Source organism: Coregonus clupeaformis, chromosome 15 (genome assembly GCF_020615455.1).
Source record: "Coregonus clupeaformis isolate EN_2021a chromosome 15, ASM2061545v1, whole genome shotgun sequence".
Classification (NCBI taxonomy): Eukaryota; Metazoa; Chordata; class Actinopteri; order Salmoniformes; family Salmonidae; genus Coregonus; species Coregonus clupeaformis.
In genome coordinates, this window is record NC_059206.1 from 13,394,045 (window position 1) to 13,415,394 (window position 21,350).

At 42.2% G+C, this 21,350-nt stretch overlaps 2 protein-coding genes across 2 annotated transcripts in view; both read left to right on the forward strand.

Annotated features, from left to right (window-relative positions):
* The first annotated feature begins 7,500 nt into the window (after window positions 1-7,500).
* On the forward strand, window positions 7,501-14,330 carry nfil3 (nuclear factor, interleukin 3 regulated). The gene is made up of 2 exons (XM_041897355.2): window positions 7,501-7,691; window positions 12,523-14,330. The coding sequence occupies exon 2, from the start codon at window positions 12,678-12,680 to the stop codon at window positions 14,061-14,063; it is 1,386 nt and encodes a 461-aa protein (XP_041753289.1). The 5' UTR covers window positions 7,501-7,691; window positions 12,523-12,677; the 3' UTR covers window positions 14,064-14,330.
* A 1,516-nt stretch (window positions 14,331-15,846) lies between these two features.
* The window catches only part of auh (AU RNA binding protein/enoyl-CoA hydratase), a 52,582-nt gene continuing 47,078 nt past the window's right edge, over window positions 15,847-21,350 (forward strand). Inside the window, exons 1-4 of the mRNA XM_041897356.2 lie at window positions 15,847-16,108; window positions 19,965-20,032; window positions 20,118-20,205; window positions 20,653-20,739. Coding sequence (XP_041753290.1) covers window positions 15,886-16,108; window positions 19,965-20,032; window positions 20,118-20,205; window positions 20,653-20,739 — 466 coding nt within the window. The 5' untranslated portion in view covers window positions 15,847-15,885. The remainder of the gene's footprint in view (window positions 16,109-19,964; window positions 20,033-20,117; window positions 20,206-20,652; window positions 20,740-21,350) is intronic.

The following is a 21,350-nucleotide window of genomic DNA, read 5'->3' on the forward strand; positions in this document are numbered from 1 at the left end:
ACCGTCATAGGATGCCACCTTTCCAACAAGTCAGTTCATCAAATTTCTGCCCTGCTAGAGCTGCCCCAGTCAACTGTAAGTGCTGTTTTTGTGAAGTGGAAATGTCTAGGCGCAACAACAGCTCAGCCGCGAAGTGGTAGGCAACACAAGCTCACACAGCGGGACCGCCGAGTGCTGAAGCGCATAGCGCGTAAAAATTGTTCGTCCTCAGTTGCAACACTGAATACCGAGATCCAAACTGCCTCTGGAAGCCACGTCAGCACAAGAACTGTTCGTTGGGAGCTTCATTAAATGGGTTTCCATGGCCGAGCAGCCGCACACAAGCCTAAGATCACCATGCACAATGCCAAGTGTCGGCTGGAGTGGTGTAAAGCTCGCCCCCATTGGACTCTGGAACAGTGGAAACGCGTTCTCTGGAGTGATGAATCACACTTCACCATCTGGCAGTCCGACGGATGAATCTGGATTTGGCGGATGCCAGGAGAATGCTACCTGCCTGAATGCATAGTGCCAACTGTAAAGTTTGGTGGGGGAGGAATAATGGTTTGGGGCTGTTTTTCATGGTTCGGGCTAGGCCCCTTAGTTCCAGTGAAGGGAAATCTTAACGCTACAACATACAATGACATTGTAGATGATCCTGTGCTTCCAACTTTGTGGCAACAGTTTGGGGAAGGCCCTTTCCTATTTCAGCACTGTATGACGGCATTGGTTTACTGAGCTCCGAGACAGGATTGTGTTGAGGCACAGATCTGGGGAAGGGTACCAAAAAATTTCTGTAGCATTGAAGGTCCCCAAGAACATAGTGGCCTCCATCATTCTTAAATGGAAGAAGTTTGGAACCACTAAGACTCTTCCTAGAGCTGGCCGCCCGGCCAAACTGAGCAATCGGGGGAGAAGGAGGTGACCAAGAACCCGATGGTCACTCTGACAGAGCTCCAGAGTTCCTCTGTGGAGATGGGAGAACCTTCCAGAAGGACAACCTTCTCTGCAGCACTCCACCAATCAGGCCTTTATGGTAGAGTGGCCAGACGGAAGCCACTCCTCAGTGAAAGGCACATGACAGCCCACTTGGAGTTTGCCAAAAGGCACCTAAAGGACAAAGATTATCTGGTCTGATGAAACCAAGATTCAACTCTTTGGCCTGAATGCCAAGTGTCACATCTGGAGGAAACCTGGCACCATCCCCACAGTGAAGCATGGTGGTGGCGGCATCATGCTGTGGGGATGTATTTCAGCAGCAGGGACTGGGAGACTAGTCAGGATCGAGGGAAAGATGAACGGAGCAAAGTACAGAGAGATCCTTGATGAAAACCTGCTCCAGAGTGCTCAGGACCTCAGAGTGGGGTGAAGGTTCACCTTCCAACAGGACAATGACCCTAAGCACACAGCCAAGACAACGCAGGAGTGGCTTTGGGACAAGTCTCTGAATGACCTTGAGTGGCCCAGCCAGACCCCGGACTTGAATCTCTGGAGAGACCTGAAAATAGCTGTGCAGCGACGCTCCCCATCCAACCTGACAGAGCTTGAGAGGATCTGCAGAGAATAATGGGAGAAACTCCCCAAATACAGGTGTGCCGAGCTTGTAGTGTCATACCCAAGAAGACTCAAGGCTGTAATTGCTGCCAAAGGTGCTTCAACAAAGTCCGGAGTAAAGGGTCTGAATACTTATGTAAATGTAATATTTCCGTGTTTATTTTTTAAAAATATATATTTGCAAACATTTATAAAAAACTGTTTTTGCTTTGTCATTATGGGGTATTGTGTGTAGCTTGATGAGGGGGGAAAACAATTCAATCCATTTTAGAATAAGGCTGTAACGTAACAAAATTGAAAAAGTCAAGGGGTCTGAATACTTTCCGAATGCACTTGAAGTTCAACTGATCAGAGTAAACCTGAAAATAAAAGTCAAACAAAACTATTTCTTTTTTTCATCATTCCACGTAAGTGTAACTGAATATGTATAATTCAATCAATACAGTGCCCTCCATAAATATTGGGACAGTGAAGCATTTTTTCTTCAAAAGTTTGGATTTGAAATCAAACAATTACTATGAGGTTAAAGTGCAGACTGTGAGCTTTAATTTGAGGGTATTTTCATCCATTTCGGGTGAACCGTTTAGAAATTACAGCACTTTTTTGGTACACAGTCCCCCCATTTTAGGGGACCATAAGTATTGGGACAAATGTACTTATATGTGTATTAAAGTAGTAAAACGTTAAGTATTTGGTCCCATTTTCATAGCCCGCAATGACTACATCAAACGGTTCATTCGATATGGATGAAAATACCTTCAAATTAATGCTCACAGTCTGATCTTTAACCTCGTTGTCATTGTCATCAAAGAGGACTGAGCACGCCCCCATTCTCATCGACGGGGCTGTAGTGGAACAGGTTGAGAGCTTCAAGTTCCTTGGTGTCCACATCACCAACGAACTATCATGGTCCAAACACACCAAGACAGTCGTGAAGAGGGCACGACAAAGCCTATTCCCCCTCAGGAGACTAAAAAGATTTGGCATGGGTCCTCAGATCCTCAAAAATTCTACAGCTGCACCATCGAGAGCATCCTGACTGGTTGCATCACCGCCTGGTATGGCAACTGCTTGGCCTCTGACCGCAAGGCACTACAGAGGGTAGTGCATACGCCCCAGTACATCACTGGGGCAAAGCTCCCTGCCATCCAGGACCTCTATACCAGGCGGTGTCAGAGGAAGGCCCTCAAAATTGTCAAAGACTCCAGCCACCCTAGTCATAGACTGTTCTCTCTGCTACCGCACGGCAAGCGGTACCGGAGTGCCAAGTCTAGGTCCAAAAGACTTCTCAACAGCTTCTACCCCCAAGCCATAAGACTCCTGAACAGCTAATCATGGCTACCCGGACTATTTGCACTGCCCCCCCACCCCATCCTTTTTTACGCTGCTGCTACTCTGTTAAGTAAGTATTTATGCATAGTCACTTTAACTCTACCCACATGTACATATTACCTCAACTACCTCAACTAGCCGGGTGCCCCCGCACATTGACTCTGCAACGGTACCCCCCTGTATATATAGCCTCCCTACTGTCACTTTATTTTACTGTATATATAGCCTCCCTACTGTCACTTTATTTTACTTCTGCTCTTTTTTTTCTCAACACTTTTTTGTTGTTGTTTTATTCTTACTTTTTTTGTTTAAAATAAATGCACTGTTGGTTAAGGGCTGTAAGTAAGCATTTCACTGTAATGTCTGCACCTGTTGTATTCGGCGCATGTGACCAATAAAATTTGATTTGATTTGATTGTTTGATTTCATATCCAAACTTCTGGAGTATAGAGCCAAACGAAGATAAAATGCTCCACTGTCCCAATAATTACGGAGGGTACTGTATATCTATCTTTTAATTATTATATCTATCCACTTCATCCCCTGAAGAAGAGAGATGTAATTAATGTAAATGATTTGCTGATATTTTTCCATGAAAAAAGCAAAGGGGAGAATGAACCTTTTACATAACCTTAACCATCAAAAGCAAAAATATATAAATGCATTACAATGAACAGGAAATAGTATTAAATTAGGAAAATCTGAAACGATCATAATATCTGCAGTGAACATACACGTTGAGTGGTTTTGATATCTCTCCCTTGCTGGCATCCCATTTCTAAGTGTTTGAAATGAAAAACAAAATGGCCCTTGATTCGGATAAAAACGTAAAGCGCTGTAAAATGCTGCATTGTGATTAACAAAAGTGCACGAGCTGCCCGATGCTGGGCTGGCGCGTAAAAACATAACAGACACACAGCTTCACTCGATTTATCCTTGTGGTTTTGCAAAGTGTAGGCGTGCCTCACTGATCCAACTGACATGACAGCATCCTTGAACGTCCCTCTGAATTCACTTAAAAGGCATGCACATGGGATGGACCTCGAAGTTGTGGCCTACAGAATGGAAGTTGCCCGTGCACAGAAAAAGGGTGGATTTACGCACATAATTTATGGCAACCCAATGGATAAGTGTTGGTGGGATGCAGACTAGCCAAGATACATCGCTTTATCCAAATGTGATGTCCACGACCACCATGTTGTCCTCTCCTTCTCACGAGTCTGGTGACAACTCCAGCAGCCCTGTGAGTCTTTACGCAAAATCCGTTTTGGGATTAAATTCAACCTTTAGTCCTAAAGGGAGAATAGGAGTGCGCAGAAAGAGAGAGTTCATACCCGAGGAGCAAAAAGATGGAAATTATTGGTTCAAAAGGAAAAGAAACAACGAGGCAGCGAAAATGTCAAGGCAGCGTCGGAGAATGGAGGGGATTCTTTTGGAGGGCCGAGCTAATGACCTTCTCAGAGAGAACGAAAAACTAAAAGCGACCCTTTCGGCTGTCCAATATCGCGCCATGGGAGTGCAGGGTGGTCATGATAAACCCGTTGATGAACAACACTTCTCAACACATTGTTTTCATCCGTCCTCAACTAGTGTACCTCGTGCGGCTCCTTGGATGCTGCCACCTGACGTGTCATCTGGCACACACTTTAACGTTTTAAAAGATGTGTTGGACAATACATTTACTGATGTTCCTGGATTAATCCATAACCCAGGTTTCCCCAACGTTGGCACCTGTCGAAGAACCCATTTTAACTGTTCAGATGTTTCCCACCAATTCCATTCTCCAGACAAGGAATGTTTCTCTGGAGCTGGAGTTCCCGGTTCTTATCCACCGGTGCCAATTTTGAATGACTATCAGTGCTACAGAAATGCTGGTATTGCATGCAATGTTGGACATTATCCGTCTCATATATTTGAATCACCATCCAGATATAGCACCTCTCCAAATGTAGGCATATCATACTCAGTGATTCGGTCAAGCGCTCAATACTCCAATGCACGTGCGCACCATGCGCGAGATGCCGTCATTGAAGATTGGGCAAATGGAAGCAAACGTGTGGATTTCGACCGCGCAAATAAAGGAATCTCAACTGACGGACAGAGTCACAGTATAGAACCGAGCTCTTCGGAAAGAAATGAAAGGGCCGCACAAGCCCATGACAGAACAACCACCGAAACATCTGACGGTGGGACAATGTACCTTTTACCACACAAATTAAGGTTCAAAGCTAACAAACCTTTAAAGGAACAAACGAATTGGTTTAGCAGAGCTTCGACAGATAACGACAATGAAATAAAGAACAGTGGTCAACTGTGCATCTACAATGGGAGTAGGCCTATGGATGAGCAAGAATTGGCACAAAGGGATTGCGCAAAAGAAAGTAAGCCTAATTCAAGTTGGTCCAACGTTCAACCTGACAAAGACAAGTTGCCGCAATATTTTGCCAGCACTTGCAGTAAACTGTTAGTGTCAAAAGAAGCAACTACGCCAGAAATAATGACAAGTTCACCTGCCACAATCGTCCCAGGTGAAATAATTGAGAATGGACATTTAAGGCAACAGTTGGCGTCGCTATGTGCCGAGGTGAAAAACCTAAAGCAAATCATTTTGGCAAAATCACACAGATTTTTGGATTGAAACCCGATTGACTGTTATAACTTTATATAGCCTTTTCAAAAAATATTATTATGGTATTGTGTTGCCCTTCCATCATCTGTTTTGGCTTAAAACTATTGAAGCCTATTATAAAATGAAAATTAAATGTTATGTCATGATTAAAATTCCCTAAACGACAATGGTCCTATTGTATGCCTAGTTCGTTTATTATTCAAACATACATTGCACAGTACATTACAGTAACAACATTGTTAGGCTTGCAAAATCATGAATATGGACTTTACAGCCAGGTGATGTCGCGCTTTCTCTATAAAGCGCATGAGCCAGTATGGCCTACCTACACATTAGTAGGTGCCCTCGCACAAAGACTGCTCATACTAATTCGTTTTTCATCCTTTTATAAACCGAAATGTAGCTACTTGGATAAATGATCTTACTTGTGTCAATCAGTTAGTCTAGCCTAACTCCTGTTCGATTACTCCAAGTCATTTCGCTTGAGTAGCCTAGAAACTGCACTGCAAATTTCGATTTATATTAACTTGGCCTAAGTTATTGTCATATTTTATTTATTTCTTGTAACATAAATGACTGAAATGGCCTGTAAATATGGCATCAAACAGGTGCAAAAATATATCGTTTTGTATCTATTTTAGTCAATAGAGGGCACTCTTGTTTTGCTGGGTATGTTAGCCCACTAAAGAGTTGGCTTTGGTTACTTTAATGCAAAAATCTTTCACATGAATGTTTTTTTTTCTAGAATCATATTTGTACTTAAATGTTTCCATCTAATTAAAATATAAAAAATTGCCATCAATCAAAAATACACAATGTTTAAATTGATATGAATATCTCTTGTTACTGTGTTCCCCGAAAAACATTTGTGACTTCACGAGCATCGGACTTGATATGTCCACTGGAATAAAATAATCATTGGCTCAAAGCAGAAAATACTGGGTTTCAATAGGCTGTGTGGGCTTTCACTCACTGCACGCTGCCAATACACTTCTCCACTGACCTACTAACACAAATTCATGAGGTAGCGGTCACTTCGATTACTGTTCTCCTGGCAGCAGGATATTATGCTGGCGTCGCGATTGCGGATTTTCTTGTATTTCTAAAGTGGTGTTGGGAAAACTCAGCAGGGTCTGTAGAATCTGTATATGGGTTGTATTTATTGGGGGACTGTGGTCTAAATACCCAGAAGCACTTTCTACTCCACCCATTCTATTGGTCCCAATGCAATACACTGTAAATTACATATTGGCTTATAGAGAAAAAAACTATTCTATGTGCAGAGGTAAAAGTGGGGTTGGGTATACTCAGTTGGGTCTATAGAATCTATATATGGTGTTGAATGGGGGACTGTGGTCTAAATACCCAGCAGCAGTTTATACTCCACCCATTACATTCACTGCAATGCAATACATTGTAGGCCTATAAATTACATATTGGCTTATAGAGAAAAAAAATATTCTATGTGCCTTTGGTTAAAGTGTTTATTTTTATTTTTATGACCTCGTTTTCTTCTCTATACGCCAATTTGTAATTTATAGGCATTACAGTGAATGGAGTGGTTGGAGTATAAACTGCTGCTGGGTATTTCGACCTCAGCCCCCCATGAAATAACACCATATATAGATTCTATAGACCCAACTGAGTATACCCAAACCCCACTTTTACCTCGGCACATAGAATAGTTTTTTCTCTATAAGCCAATATGTAATGTATAGGCCCTACAGTGTATTGCATTGGGACCAATGAAATGGGTGGAGTAGAAAGGCCAATATTGTGAACATATCTGAACATTGTATTTTTCGATAGTGGTCTTAAGAAATGTTTTTAGAAGCATATTTGTAATTGTTTCCACAAAGTCCTTCTTTCATTCGCTTATAATCACAATAAAAATGGACATTGATTAAAATCTAATATCTTTTTAATGAATTAGTTATCCACATTGCAATGTTTTGAAATGCGGGCTTTTATTTTGAAGAATTCTTTATTAGCATACGTCATCGTTTGTGCTGCTGGCCGAATACTAGTGTCACTCCGAAAGGAAAAGCGAAGCAGACAAGGAACGTTACTTCAAATTTACTGGATTTTACCACCGGCAAAACTATTAGTTTTTGTGTATCAGAAACTTAGCCTTTACTCTTTTACACGGTATACATCGGAAAACAATACATTTTTGATCAACCTGATGCTTGAAAAGGTAATTTTTATTTTAGTTCAGCGTTGGAAAGCCAGCCATACTGGTAGAAATTATGTTTACGTAGTCTAGTTGGCCGCCCTAACTATTTTGTCTCTAAAGACAAAAGCTCTGTAGCTTTTGTATTGCACCATATTCATTTATTTAAAAAGTTTACGTGTTATTTTCTTTTCTTACGTATTACATTAACTCATAACAAGTGTATTACTGTGTAATTAGCTAGTTGGACAGCTGTGGTATCACGTATGAGGTTACGTATGTGGTTCGCCTGCTTTGTTAGCTGTAACGGCTGGAGACTTCACATGTTGCTACAGTAACAAGCGTGCGGTTTAGTTGGATATTTTGTATCATTGTAGGCTAGATAACTACCAGTAAACATCACGCGCAGACGGAGCATGGCACAGTGACCTGGAATTCGATGTGGGTGGATTTGCTGCTGTCGCTCTGCGGATGGAAATAAGTCAATATATAATAATAATAATATAATAGCCTAATATGCCTGGGTTGGTGGCTTATCCAAGCATTGCTTTACATCACACCGCTGCAGTTTAAAATGGGCATTAGACTAAATACCAATACAGCATGTAAGACATGCACGGTACTACCTATGTGTGATGCTTTCCGCTGAGGAAATAGGCTTGGATAATGTATTTCAAGTAGACCTGCATTTGTTGTTAGTGTTAGATAATTTTTTATTTAAACCAATTACCAGTCCAGTATAGGCTAAAATTGCATAACCTCTTCAGCCTCAGAATTTTCTGCGGAGGGAGGGTGTTGATCGCGCTTATTTTATAATTCTGACAGGGGCAATGGTACATGACGGTGAACGAGCACCTCATCCTTTCGCGTCCTTCCAACTGACAATCAGAACATTCCGTCGCTGTTGAACGATTGACGAACTATGCATGCTACACCTAGACAGTCTGGAGTTGATGCCCATAGGCTAAAATGACTCACAAATCCGAGCATGGTATCAAAAAAAGAGCGGGGAATCAATATTTGCATAATGTATTGTTCCATTTGGTGCGCGATTGGCGACATTGTAAGCTACCGTAGTATAATGCGTTATTATTCAGTTGTTGGCTACATTATTGGCGCGATATTGACTCAAATTCATTCCAAAAGCGACTCCATTATAAATGTGTACAAAAGCATCGCAGACTCATTCGCACGTGTTTCGGGCCTTTAGTTAACCTAGTGTCAATTGTGTGAGTGTGGCGTCATTGTTCCCTGATTTTGTCTTTATTTTGTTGTTTCTGTCCAACCACGTGTGATGATTATGGCTGGACGCATTCCTTTGTTCTTTGTTTTTAGGAGTTATGGGAGCATGTTGTAGGCTCTAATATAGGAACACAATGTAACTACAGTATAGCTGCGTAGTTTTTTTCTTCCAATTGCTGCTTAATCTGACTATAAACCTAGGCGGTAGTTAGTGGTTACTAAAGGACTACGCCTTTTGTAAAGCCCACGCATTTGGCTTCGAGATGTTTATCTCATTGGATTTGAACGCACCACCAAGCTTGACCATTGAAGGTCATTGTCAGGCAGTCTCTCGGCGCTTTTACGACTGGAGCTAAAAATCTATGTTTAGGGCAGTGGGTTGACGGCACTAATAGATGTTGCTTTTCAACTGACTTGCTGCAAGAAAATAGCAAATAGATTTTCCTCCTAGACTGTTTTGAAACGGGCATTGTTTCAGTGTGCATGACTTAATGCGTGAAGACCTCTGGCGATGACATAATCTGTAGCGCTGAATGGGGTCGTGCGCGCTCAAAAATCGCATAATTTTCGCCACTCTCAGAGCAATGGATTTCGCAGTTGTGTCACCCTAAAATGTCAGAGTAGTCTAGTCCTCCATTCGGCCTGGAAAATGTTGGACTTGTTACAAGCATCTACTTTGCCTGTAGATATAGATGGACAGTCTAATGTATTTATGATAATGTTTTTACCTAATTCCTACACTGTACTTTTAGAGGGAGAGAGAGAGACAGATAGACAGAGAAACAGAGGGAGAGCGAAAAAGAGAGACAGAAAGAGAGAGAAGGCAAGCAAGAGAGACTTGCTTTGGCAATGTAAACACGTTTCCCATGCCAATAAGCCCCTTTGAATTAGAATTTGAGAGGGAGAGAGAGAATGGGACACAACTATTGGTAATAGGTCATAAAACCTTGAATCCACTGTAATACATTTTCTGAAGTGAAGAATGAAGACAGGGAATCTGATTGGTCTGTTGTAATAGGGAAATTAAGACCTGGTTCAGCAAGCATATCCCTCTTGATATTGTGATCTGAAGAGGTTGCAAAGTTTAACAGTTTATGTCTGCTCTCAGGATGAGTTCAATCAATCAAATGTATTTATAAAGCCCATTTTACATCAGCGGATGTTACAAGGTGCTGTACAGAAACCCAGCCTAAAACCCCAAACACCAAGCAATGCAGATGTAGAAGCACGGTGGCTAGGAAAAGCTCCCTAGAAAGGCAAGAACCTAGGAAGAAACCTAGAGAGGAACCAGGCTCTGAGGGGGTGGCCAGTCCCCTTCTGGCTGTGCCGGGTGGAGATTATAAGAGTACATGGCCATTAAGGCCAGATTGTTCTTCAAGATGTCCAAACGTTCATAGATGACCAGCAGGGTCAGATTTGTAAGATCTGTATTTGGCCAAGGGCCACCCTGAGTGGTGTAACCTGCTCACATGCACCATGTCAGTAAACAATACAGAATAAAGAATAATACATACCTATACCAAAACAGTGTATTTAATTGGACACGGACTGGTGTAAATCTACTGTAAAGCAGAAGGTAAATGTTAAAGCCATTACATTCCGTCTGCGCTAATTCATCTGTTACGAAGCTCAACATCAGCTCAGACGTTCATTTTCCTCTGCTGTGAAAGTCGCTTTATATTATGGTGTAAGAATACAAGATGAGTTTGAATAATGGTGTGGAGGATATTTCACATCTCAAATCCGCAGAGGATTTCAGCTACTTTGTGAGTCAATTATACTAAACGTTATGAGGAGATTATGGCATCACTAACCCCAAAACCAGTTTTTCAAGTTCGTAAGCTGTAAGGTTGAAGACAACCATACTAATGTACCTTGCTTGCTTAAGTAGCTATGGTGTTACAGTGGCTTGCGAACGTATTCACCCCGCTTGGCATTTTTCCTATTTTGTTGCCTTACAACCTGGAATTAAAATTGATTTTTGGGGGGTTTGTATCATTTGTTTTTACACAACATGCCAACCACTGCTGGTGTACAGCAATCTTCAAGTCATACCACAGATTCTCAATTGGGTTGAGGTCTGGGCTTTGACTAGGCCATTCCAAGGCATTTAAATGTTTCCCCTTAAACCACTCAAGTGTTGCTTTAGCAGTATGCTTAGGGTCATTGTCCTGCTGGAAGGTGAACCTTCGTCCCAGTCTCAAATCTCTGGAAGACTGAAACAGGTTTCCCTCAAGAATTTCCCTGTATTTAGCGCCATCCATCATTCCGTCAATTCTGACCAGTTTCGCAGTCCCTGCCGATGAAAAACATCCCCACAGCATGATGCTGCCACCACCATGCTTCACTGTGATGATGAGAGTTGTTGGGTTTGCGCCAGACATAGCATTTTCCTTGATGGCCAAAAAGCTCAATTTTTGTCTTATCTGACCAGAGTACCTTCTTCCATATGTTTGGGGAGTCTCCCACATGCCTTTTGGCAAACACCAAACGTGTTTGCTTATTTCTTTCTTTAAGCAATGGCTTTTGTTCTGGCCACTCTTCCGTAAAGCCCAGCACTGTGGCTTGTACGGCTTAAAGTGGTCCTATGGACAGATACTCCAATCTCCACTGTGGAGCTTTGCAGCTCCTTCAGGGTTAGCTTTGGTCTCTTTGTTGCCTCTGATTAATGCCCTCCTTGCCTGGTCCATGAGATTTGGTGGGCGGCCCTCTCTTGGCAGGTTTGTTGTGGTGCCATATTCTTTCCATTTTTAATAATGGATTTAATGGTGTACCGTGGGATGTTCAAAGTTTCTTTAACCCAACCCTGATCTGTACTTCTCCACAACTTTGTCCCTGACCTGTTTGGAGAGCTCCTTGGTCTTCATGGTGCCGCTTGCTTGGCGGTGCCCCTTGCTTAGTGGTGTTACAGACTCTGGTGCCTTTCAGAACAGGTGTATATATACTGAGATCATGTGACAGATAATGTTACACTTAGATTGCACACAGGTGGACTTTATTTAACTAATTATGTGACTTCTGAAGGTAATTGGTTGCACCAGATCTTATTTAGGGGCTTCATAGCAAAGGGGGTGAATACATATGCACGCACCACTTTTCCGTGATTAATTTTTTAAGAATTTTTTTAAACAAGTTCTTTTTTTTCACTTCACCAATTTTGACTGTTTTGTATATGTCCATTACATGAAATCCAAATAAAAATACATTTAAATTACAGGTTGTAATGCAACAAAATAGGAAAAATTCCAAGGGGGATGAATACCTTTGCAAGGCACTGTATAAACAATGAACTAGCCTGGCTACTCCTTTTCGGGTATATATGGTATGTTCTGCACAAAACAATCCCCATAAAAAACTTCAAACACAAATGTTGCCATTCTTCAACCCTTTATTAAGTAGTATGTAGAAATGGTGAGTGTGAATCTTCAAGATTTTGTTTCTTACAGTACTCCATGAGTACTAAGCAACATCTATGTTTACGCAGCCGAAAGATTAATGTAATAGTGATGTACACTGCGACTGAGCACATGAAATGGAAGCCAGAGACAATTGTGAAAAGCCGTCTGATCTTAAACTTTGATATCTAAAACGTGCCATTTTCTTTTCTTCACAGCTTCGGTGAATTCCAAAGGACCATCCCCCTGTTAGAAGTACCATTGTTGGACACAAATGTCATTGGTACCTTTGGGTTTAAGATAACGAGATGTCCAGTCAAAAGGACTAAGGACCTATGAGTTTCTTGAACACAAATATCCCAATCTTTGAAATATGCAGACCATCAAGAGCGAGCCACTGTCAAATGGCTCCTACAGCGGAGACGACGCCCTGGTCCTGGCTGTGGCCCTTCAAGGGGCCGACAGGGATCTGATGGACCACAAGCTCTCCGCCATGCCCTTCAAGGCCAAAGGCACCACCTGCCGCAGGAAACGGGAGTTCACCCCGGACGAAAAGAAAGACTATCTCTACTGGGAGAGGCGACGCAAGAACAACGAGGCGGCCAAGCGTTCGCGGGAGAAGCGGCGCCTCAACGACATGGTGCTGGAGAACAAGCTACTGGCCCTGGGCGAGGAGAATGCTTCCCTCAAAGGAGAGCTGCTGGCCCTGAAGCTCAAATTCGGCCTGGTCAGCTCTGCGGCCTACACGCAGGAGGTGCAGAAGATCTCTGTGTCAACGGCCGCCCTCTACCACGACTTTGTCTTGCCTGGCGAAGCCCGAGGCTCTTACATCAGGGACCTAGAGTCCCCTCACCTGGGCAGCAGCTGCATATCGGTCATCAAGCACTCCCCTCACAGCGCGCTATCTGACATGGCCGAAATCTCTGCAGCGACCAAGGGTAGCATGTGCAGGACCCCTGAGATCATCAAGCAAGAGCCAGCCGAGCACGGAAGCTACGCGCGTGAGAGGAGCAGTCCGTACGAACTGTACAGGAACTACATGGCCAGCCCTTTCCCCGGGGTTTACTCCCAACCCTCCCTGTTCCTGCCGCTCACCAGGTCGTCCAGCAACTCCCCGAGGACCTCGGACGACGGGGCCTTGAGTAAGTCCTCGGACGGCGAGGATGAGCAGCAGGTCCCCAAAGGCCCCATGCCGCATGCAGCCGACCAGAAGAGTGTCATTGTCGCCCGCCTCAAAGCGCCAGATGCTTGTTCATCGGCTCTGCCCCACAAACTGCGGATCAAGACCAGGGCCATTCCAATCAAAGTGGAGGCCATCGACCCTGACTACGACTCCTCTGGAAAGTCCTCCTCTCCCATTGACATGTCGGCCAGAGAATGCTACCAGAGGAGCCAGAGTGCCGCGGCAGACTACATGCAGTCGTCCCTCAGCCCCTTGTCACTCCAAGTGACCAACATCCGGGATTGGACCCACCGGCCAGAGCACTGGCACAAAGACAGCTCAGAGAAGCCACAAAATGGCTACCAGAACAGGCTCTCCCCGGGCCCTGCCTCCAAGAAACTCAATGTGGACCTTGATGATGGCTCCTACGCCCAGTCAGACTCTGGGAACTTGTACTTAAAACGAGGCATAGCTGACCTGTCTGTAGAAGTTCTCTCTCTGAAAAGACTGATAACGACGCGGCAAGGGTCCGTGATAGAATCAACCAAAAGCACTACTGACCATGAGTCATTATCGAAAGGATGTTACTCAAAATGATTTCTGTTTTGCACAATGCCTTGTTTTCCACTGCATTTACTATTGCGCTGTGCGGTTGATATGGTGTATAAATGCAGTACATTTAAAATTAATGGTGTGTTGTGCACTTGCTGTTGTAGTTCGGTGTATCTTCTTGATAACTCCACCTGTAACCCAAAGCCAAATGTCAGGCTGAGGCTACTGTACATGCACATTTTATGTTAACTTTTTAAAGTTATGTTGTAAATGGTGACTTTTTGTTGACAATAAATATGTGTAAGCACTGAACCTTGTGCGTGTGTGTCTTTTAACAGTATTATTTTCAGTTGATCTGTTAAGTATTTCAACAAACAGTTCAGGACAAGGATGCAAATAAATCATTGTCTCTGATACTGGTAGGATTAATGCAATACACTCATCAGAAACCGTTCATGTCCATCACAATCTCTGAAGAGTTTAGCAGGGGAAAAACTATTGATGAGGCATGTTAATGAAGGTAGCTCTGCAGATGCCCACTTTTGTGTTCCCGCCCCTACAAGTTAAAGAAACACTATGAGTTAAATTGCTAATTATTTATGTACAATTTTGGATAGAATCTTGGCTGAATGGTTCAAGTCATATACATTCATGTTAATAATCAGTTTCTTACAGTATATCATGAAACCACACAAATGCTTAGTATTTGGCCAACAATAGCCTATATGTCATTTATGGACAATATTTCTGTCCATTTAGGGGAACCATTTTGGCTCAAGAGCACCCATAGGCAAAACAATACCCTCTTTAACCCTGAAAATGAGCTGACTAACATACAACTAACTATGCAGCCTTTACCTTGAAATGAGAACATCCCATGTATGAATATATTATTGCTATCTGAAGCCAACAAATATTATCCCGTTGAGGACCTGTTTTCTCACAGCAACCAACCTAACTTGCATTTTGTCAGAAAAAGGGTTTATTGATTTGGGGTCATATGGCCACAACTATAACATAGAAAAGCATTGCAGACCATGTTGGCTCTGTCCCCAGTATCCACTTACAAGATGATGCCTGGGATGCAAGGCTACAAACACCCAATAATAACAATATTACTATCTCATCAAATCTGGGAAAGTAATCCAGCCTCATCACAGAAAAAACGACGATACAGTTGGCATGTCTACATTCCTTCACTGGCTGACTGGGGTACTACCGAAATACTTGTTTCAAGACTCCAGTCTCAGTCATTTCAATTAATGAAATACCACTTGATTTTCATGAATAGCGTACCTTAATGAGATTAATACAACTGTCTTTCTTAATCCATCATAACCATGAAACTAAGCCATAGGAGAACAATGGAGTCATGCACAGTCATGTTTTCTAGTAGCCAAACTGGTTACTTTCATGGAATGTCATTCCTTGAGCACTGCATACAGGACCAAAGGCAGTTACCATGTGATAATGTAATGTGATACAGCACACTGCAGTGTTTACGTTTTGTTGGTGGAATCACTCTTTGATGGTTTGATGGACAACCTGAGACCAATGCATTCTGAGCGCAAGCAACCATTCAAGTTGCTTTGTTTTTGCCCATATAATGCATGTTTGGGCAAAAATGCGTTCGTGCCATAGCTCAGAATTTCACTGTAGTGTTATTACGCACTCGACGAAGATACACAGGTCAAAGTGATGGATTTAGAAGTTTTTATTAAAAAAAATGTTTTAACAATTATGGAGATAGCATTATTGTATTGCTGTAGCTAGCAGAGGGAATACTATTGTGTGGCTAGTCACGTGATCAATACACGTCACACTCGGTTCAAAGTTGAAAGTCAAAACAACACTGCAGCACGACAGTATGGCGGTTCTTGTGGGGTGCCGAGTTCTTCTGCAAGCTATTCGACCCCAAACGGGTACCCTCGAGGGAGTGCGCAGATTGCCGGAGCATGCGAAGTCTTTGCACAATGTCCTCAACAACAAACTACTGTGCATTCGTCCGACAAGCAATGGAGCGACCCGTCATTACAGCTCCGATATTAAGGATGACTTGAGCATTAGATATCTGGACGGAGAAGATTCAGGTAGCTAGCCATTGCAATTAGTGTATAAAACAATCCCAAATCGTGTTGATGGTGTAAGACGACTTTGTTTCAGAAAGTGTTGCCAAATGAAATAGCTATAACAACTAAACGCGACACGTTTGAGTTGCCTGCAGATAAAGCTGCTCTGTTAGCTGCTACGCTATCTGTTGCTCAACGTCATAACTTGTCAAAACAATGTTAAAATGCCTAATCCTTGAAAGAGAAACATTGTTCCTCAATAGTTGTTACAATGTCCTAATTACCAAACGTTGAAAGAAAACGTCGAGAACGAATCCTATGTCACTAGTGTAGACTGCAAAATTAATGCTGTGGTGAAACCACTAATCACATGCATGACCTATTGGCTAATGGTCCTCTGTAGCTCAACTGGTAGAGCACGGCGCTTGTAACGCCAAGGTAGTGGGTTCGATCCCCGGGACCACCCATACACAAAAATGTATGCACGCATCACTGTAAGTCGCTTTGGATAAAAGCGTCTGCTAAATGGCATATTATTATTATTATAAAAAGCGGATTTGAATGACTGACACACAACACTGAAGAAAGCTTGAAAACGGCCATTATTGTCTTTATTTTTGTAATTTTTCGGGAGGCTATTTTTGGTAAAAAGATTCCCAACTGATCCAATTGTAAATCTAGATAAATCATCTCTCCAAAAATATTTGTCACGTTTTCTCTAGCAATGTCAGAGATAACTATCCAGAAGTCAAGTAAGTAGCAAAGCCCTTTAAAACTTTTTCAATGGAAATGCCCACAACATCCATGCTCAAACTGACTGCAAGGTGTTTGTCAGTGTCAATTTCTTGACTCTTGCAAAATCTCACCACCTCCCACCCTTGTGATCTTGTCCTAAGGGTGTCCCATGTCAATATAAATGATGAGTTTGCTGTTTGCTATTGTCCCTTCAATACCCAGTCCAGGACTTGCCAGTGAATGTCAAAAGTATTTTGCTCAATTCCTTGCCTACTTCTCAAAATAAAACGTTAGTTTTATTTAGTAAATATTTTCTTAACTCTTATTTTTCTTAAAACTGCATTGTTTGTAAGTACGCATTTCACGGTAAGGTCACCTGTTGTATTCGACGCATGTGACGAATACAAATTGATTTGATTTGATTGAGGAGGCAAGGAAAATCCTGGAGGAATCCAGGAAACATTTTTGAGATTCACCCATGGCCATTGGCTTCTGTTTAGAGACATGGAACCAATAATACATTCCCATGAGCCTCTGGGGCACAGTGCCATAATGTTATTGATGGTATTCAGTATGATCACAGACATAGTAAGTAATGGTGATGTCTCGTTATTCCATAGGACACATTAACGGATCATATTGATTTACGCCACACCAGATTATATAATTTCCGTATTATATTTACATTTTAGTCATTTAGCAGACGCTCTTATCCAGAGCGACTTACAGTTTAGTGAGTGCATACATTTTTTCATACTGGCCCCCCGTGGGAAACGAACCCACAACCCTGGCGTTGCAAGCGCCATGCTCTACCAACTGAGCTACAGGGGACTCTATCAACCACAGAACTTGGAATTTTGCACATCTGAAAATGATGGCGGTTGGTGAACTAAGAACAGATAATCAGCTTGAACAGCTACAATGGGATAATTTAGTTTTTCTCCAGAATAAGTTAGGTAAAGTGGCATTTCCATTACTTTGAAACTTTGTTTTATTATTCTTTATGCCCTTCCTGGCTACATTCAATCAGTATTGCAATAAAAGTAATGGTGGTCCATGACTGTAAATGACTGTTCTCCCACTGCTTAGGAGAAAATATAATGATGAGCAAACGCATGCCTTACACTGTTCAAGTAAGACAAAGACATTACCATTTGTCGGCTTTAAATGGACCAAAACAAAACAAACCTAAATACATCCAGAAGGGTTATTTAGGGGACTGGAAGCAATGTCAATATCAACTGCTCACAATGATTGTTTCATCTCAACACAAATGCTACAAATTATTATATCATAGTACTATGGGTGTACTATATTATATCATAGTACTATGGTACTGTACTATATTATATCATAGTACTATGGGTGTACTATATTATATCATAGTACTATGGTACTGTACTATATTATATCATAGTACTATGGTACTGTACTATATTATATCATGGTACTGTACTATATTATATCATAGTACTATGGTACTGTACTATATTATATCATAGTACTATGGTACTGTACTATATTATATCATGGTACTGTACTATATTATATCATAGTACTATGGTACTGTACTATATTATATCATAGTACTATGGTACTGTACTATATTATATCATGGTACTGTACTATATTATATCATATATCATGTTTGTTATTCATGGTCCCTCTCTGTCTGTTATTCATGGTCCCTCTCTGTCTGTTATTCATGGTCCTCTCTGTCTGTTATTCATGGTCCCCTCTCTGTCTGTTATTCATGGTCCCCTCTCTGTCTGTTATTCATGGTCCCCTCTCTGTCTGTTATTCATGGTCCCCTCTCTGTCTGTTATTCATGGTCCCCTCTCTGTCTGTTATTCATGGTCCCCTCTCTGTCTGTTATTCATGGTCCCCTCTGTCTGTTATTCATGGTCCTCTCTGTCTGTTATTCATGGTCCCCTCTGTCTGTTATTCATGGTCCCCTCTCTGTCTGTTATTCATGGTCCCCTCTCTGTCTGTTATTCATGGTCCCCTCTCTGTCTGTTATTCATGGTCCCCTCTCTGTCTGTTATTCATGGTCCCCTCTCTGTCTGTTATTCATGGTCCCCTCTCTGTCTGTTATTCATGGTCCCCTCTCTGTCTGTTACGCATGGTCCTCTCTGTCTGTTATTCATGGTCCCTCTCTGTCTGTTATTCATGGTCCTCCCTGTCTGTTATTCATGGTCCCCTCTCTGTCTGTTATTCATGGTCCCCTCTCTGTCTGTTATTAATGGTCCTCTCTGTCTGTTATTCATGGTCCCCTCTCTGTCTGTTATTCATGGTCCTCTCTCTGTCTGTTATTCATGGTCCCCTCTCTGTCTGTTATTAATGGTCCCCTCTCTGTCTGTTATTCATGGTCCCCTCTCTGTCTGTTACGCATGGTCCTCTCTGTCTGTTATTCATGGTCCCTCTCTGTCTGTTATTCATGGTCCTCCCTGTCTGTTATTCATGGTCCCCTCTCTGTCTGTTATTCATGGTCCCCTCTCTGTCTGTTATTCATGGTCCTCTCTCTGTCTGTTATTCATGGTCCCCTCTCTGTCTGTTATTCATGGTCCTCTCTCTGTCTGTTATTCATGGTCCCCTCTCTGTCTGTTATTCATGGTCCCCTCTCTGTCTGTTATTCATGGTCCCCTCTCTGTCTGTTACGCATGGTCCTCTCTGTCTGTTATTCATGGCCCCTCTCTGTCTGTTATTCATGGTCCCCTCTCTGTCTGTTATTCATGGTCCTCTCTCTGTCTGTTATTCATGGTCCCCTCTCTGTCTGTTAATCATGGTCCTCTCTCTGTCTGTTATTCATGGTCCCCTCTCTGTCTGTTATTCATGGTCCCCTCTCTGTCTGTTATTCATGGTCCCCTCTCTGTCTGTTATTCATGGTCCCCTCTCTGTCTGTTATTCATGGTCCCCTCTCTGTCTGTTATTCATGGTCCTCTCTGTCTGTTATTCATGGTCCCCTCTCTGTCTGTTATTCATGGCCCCCTCTCTGTCTGTTATTCATGGTCCCCTCTCTGTCTGTTATGCATGGTCCTCTCTGTCTGTTATTCATGGTCCTCTCTGTCTGTTATTCATGGTCCTCTCTGTCTGTTATTCATGGTCCCCTCTCCGTGGTTCTAACATGTTATCTATCTTTTAGGGATTGTCGTCTTTGGGATCAATCGACCAAAGCAAAAAAATGCCATCAGCAAAAACCTTGTGATTAGGGTATGTATGGACATCAGTGAGGTAGCCTAGATCAAGTATGGCTGTTATTAGCACCCATTTTCATCATGATTGTGTTCTCTGTTAGATGACTGAGGCTGTGGAGAGTGTGAAAAAGAACAACAAAGTGCGGACTGTCATCATTTGTAGTATGGTGCCTGGGATATTCTGTGCAGGTACACAACAGCTTAATATTTTGGGTGATGATGGGGTTAGACAGTTTGAACTGTGTCCTTGATGCATTTACTGTGTAAGTGATATTCTTAATAATTCAATGGGTATGTCGTTAATTTAAAAGGCCAATATTTATATGTGTATTTTTGAATATTTCCTGCATGTATTTTTTATTTTTTTTGTTTGAAATCACGGGTGTGGAATCAGTTTACCGGTAGCCATAATCTGTGTAAATCATTGTTGCTTTTATGCTGTCTGTAACTCCTCACCAATTGATGTAACCTATGTCGTAGCCTAGATACTGGCTGAAAACAGAAAATGTTTCACATTTTCATTCTATTAGAAGATTTATTGGATTCAGGCAAATGTAATGCATTCTACTGATGCACACACACACAAAAAAAATGTTTTTGCAAGTATGATTATGACATGTTGTTTTCTCTGTACAGGTGCGGACCTTAAAGAGCGGGCCAAAATGCACCAAAGTGAAGTGGGACCCTTTGTGTCCAAAGCAAGGGCACTAATCTCAGAACTTGGTGAGGGAATCGATGACGACGTACAGTACCAGTCAAAAGTTTGGACACACCTACTCATTCAAGGGTTTTTCTTTATTTTTTACTATTTTCTACATTGTAGAATAATAGTGAAGACATCAAAACTATGAAATAGCACATAGTAGTAACCAAAAAAGTGTTAAACAAATCAAAATATATTTTATATTTGAGATTCTTCAAAGTAGCCACCCTTTGCCTTGATGACAGCTTTGCACACTCTTGGCATTTTCTCAACCAGCTTCATGAGGTAGTCACCTGGAATGCTTTTCCAACAGTCTTGAAGGAGTTCCCACATATGCTGAGCACTTGTTAGCTGCTTTTCCTTCACTCTGCGGTCCAACTCATCCCAAACCATCTCTATTGGGTGGAGGTCGGGTGATTGTGGAGGTCAGGTCATCTGATGGAGCACTCCATCACTCTCCTTCTTGGTCAAATAGCCCTTACACATCCTGGAGGTGTGTTTTGGGTCATTGTCCTGTTGAAAAACAAATAATAGTCCCACAAAGCGCAAACCAGATGGGATGGCGTATCGCTGCAGAATGCTGTGGTAGCCATGCTGGTTAAGTGTGCCTTGAATTCAAAATAAATCACAA

Coding starts and splice junctions, on each gene's coding strand:
- nfil3 (XM_041897355.2), top strand. CDS start 12,678: ATGCAGACCATCAAGAGCGAGCCACTGTCAAATGGCTCCTACAGCGGA.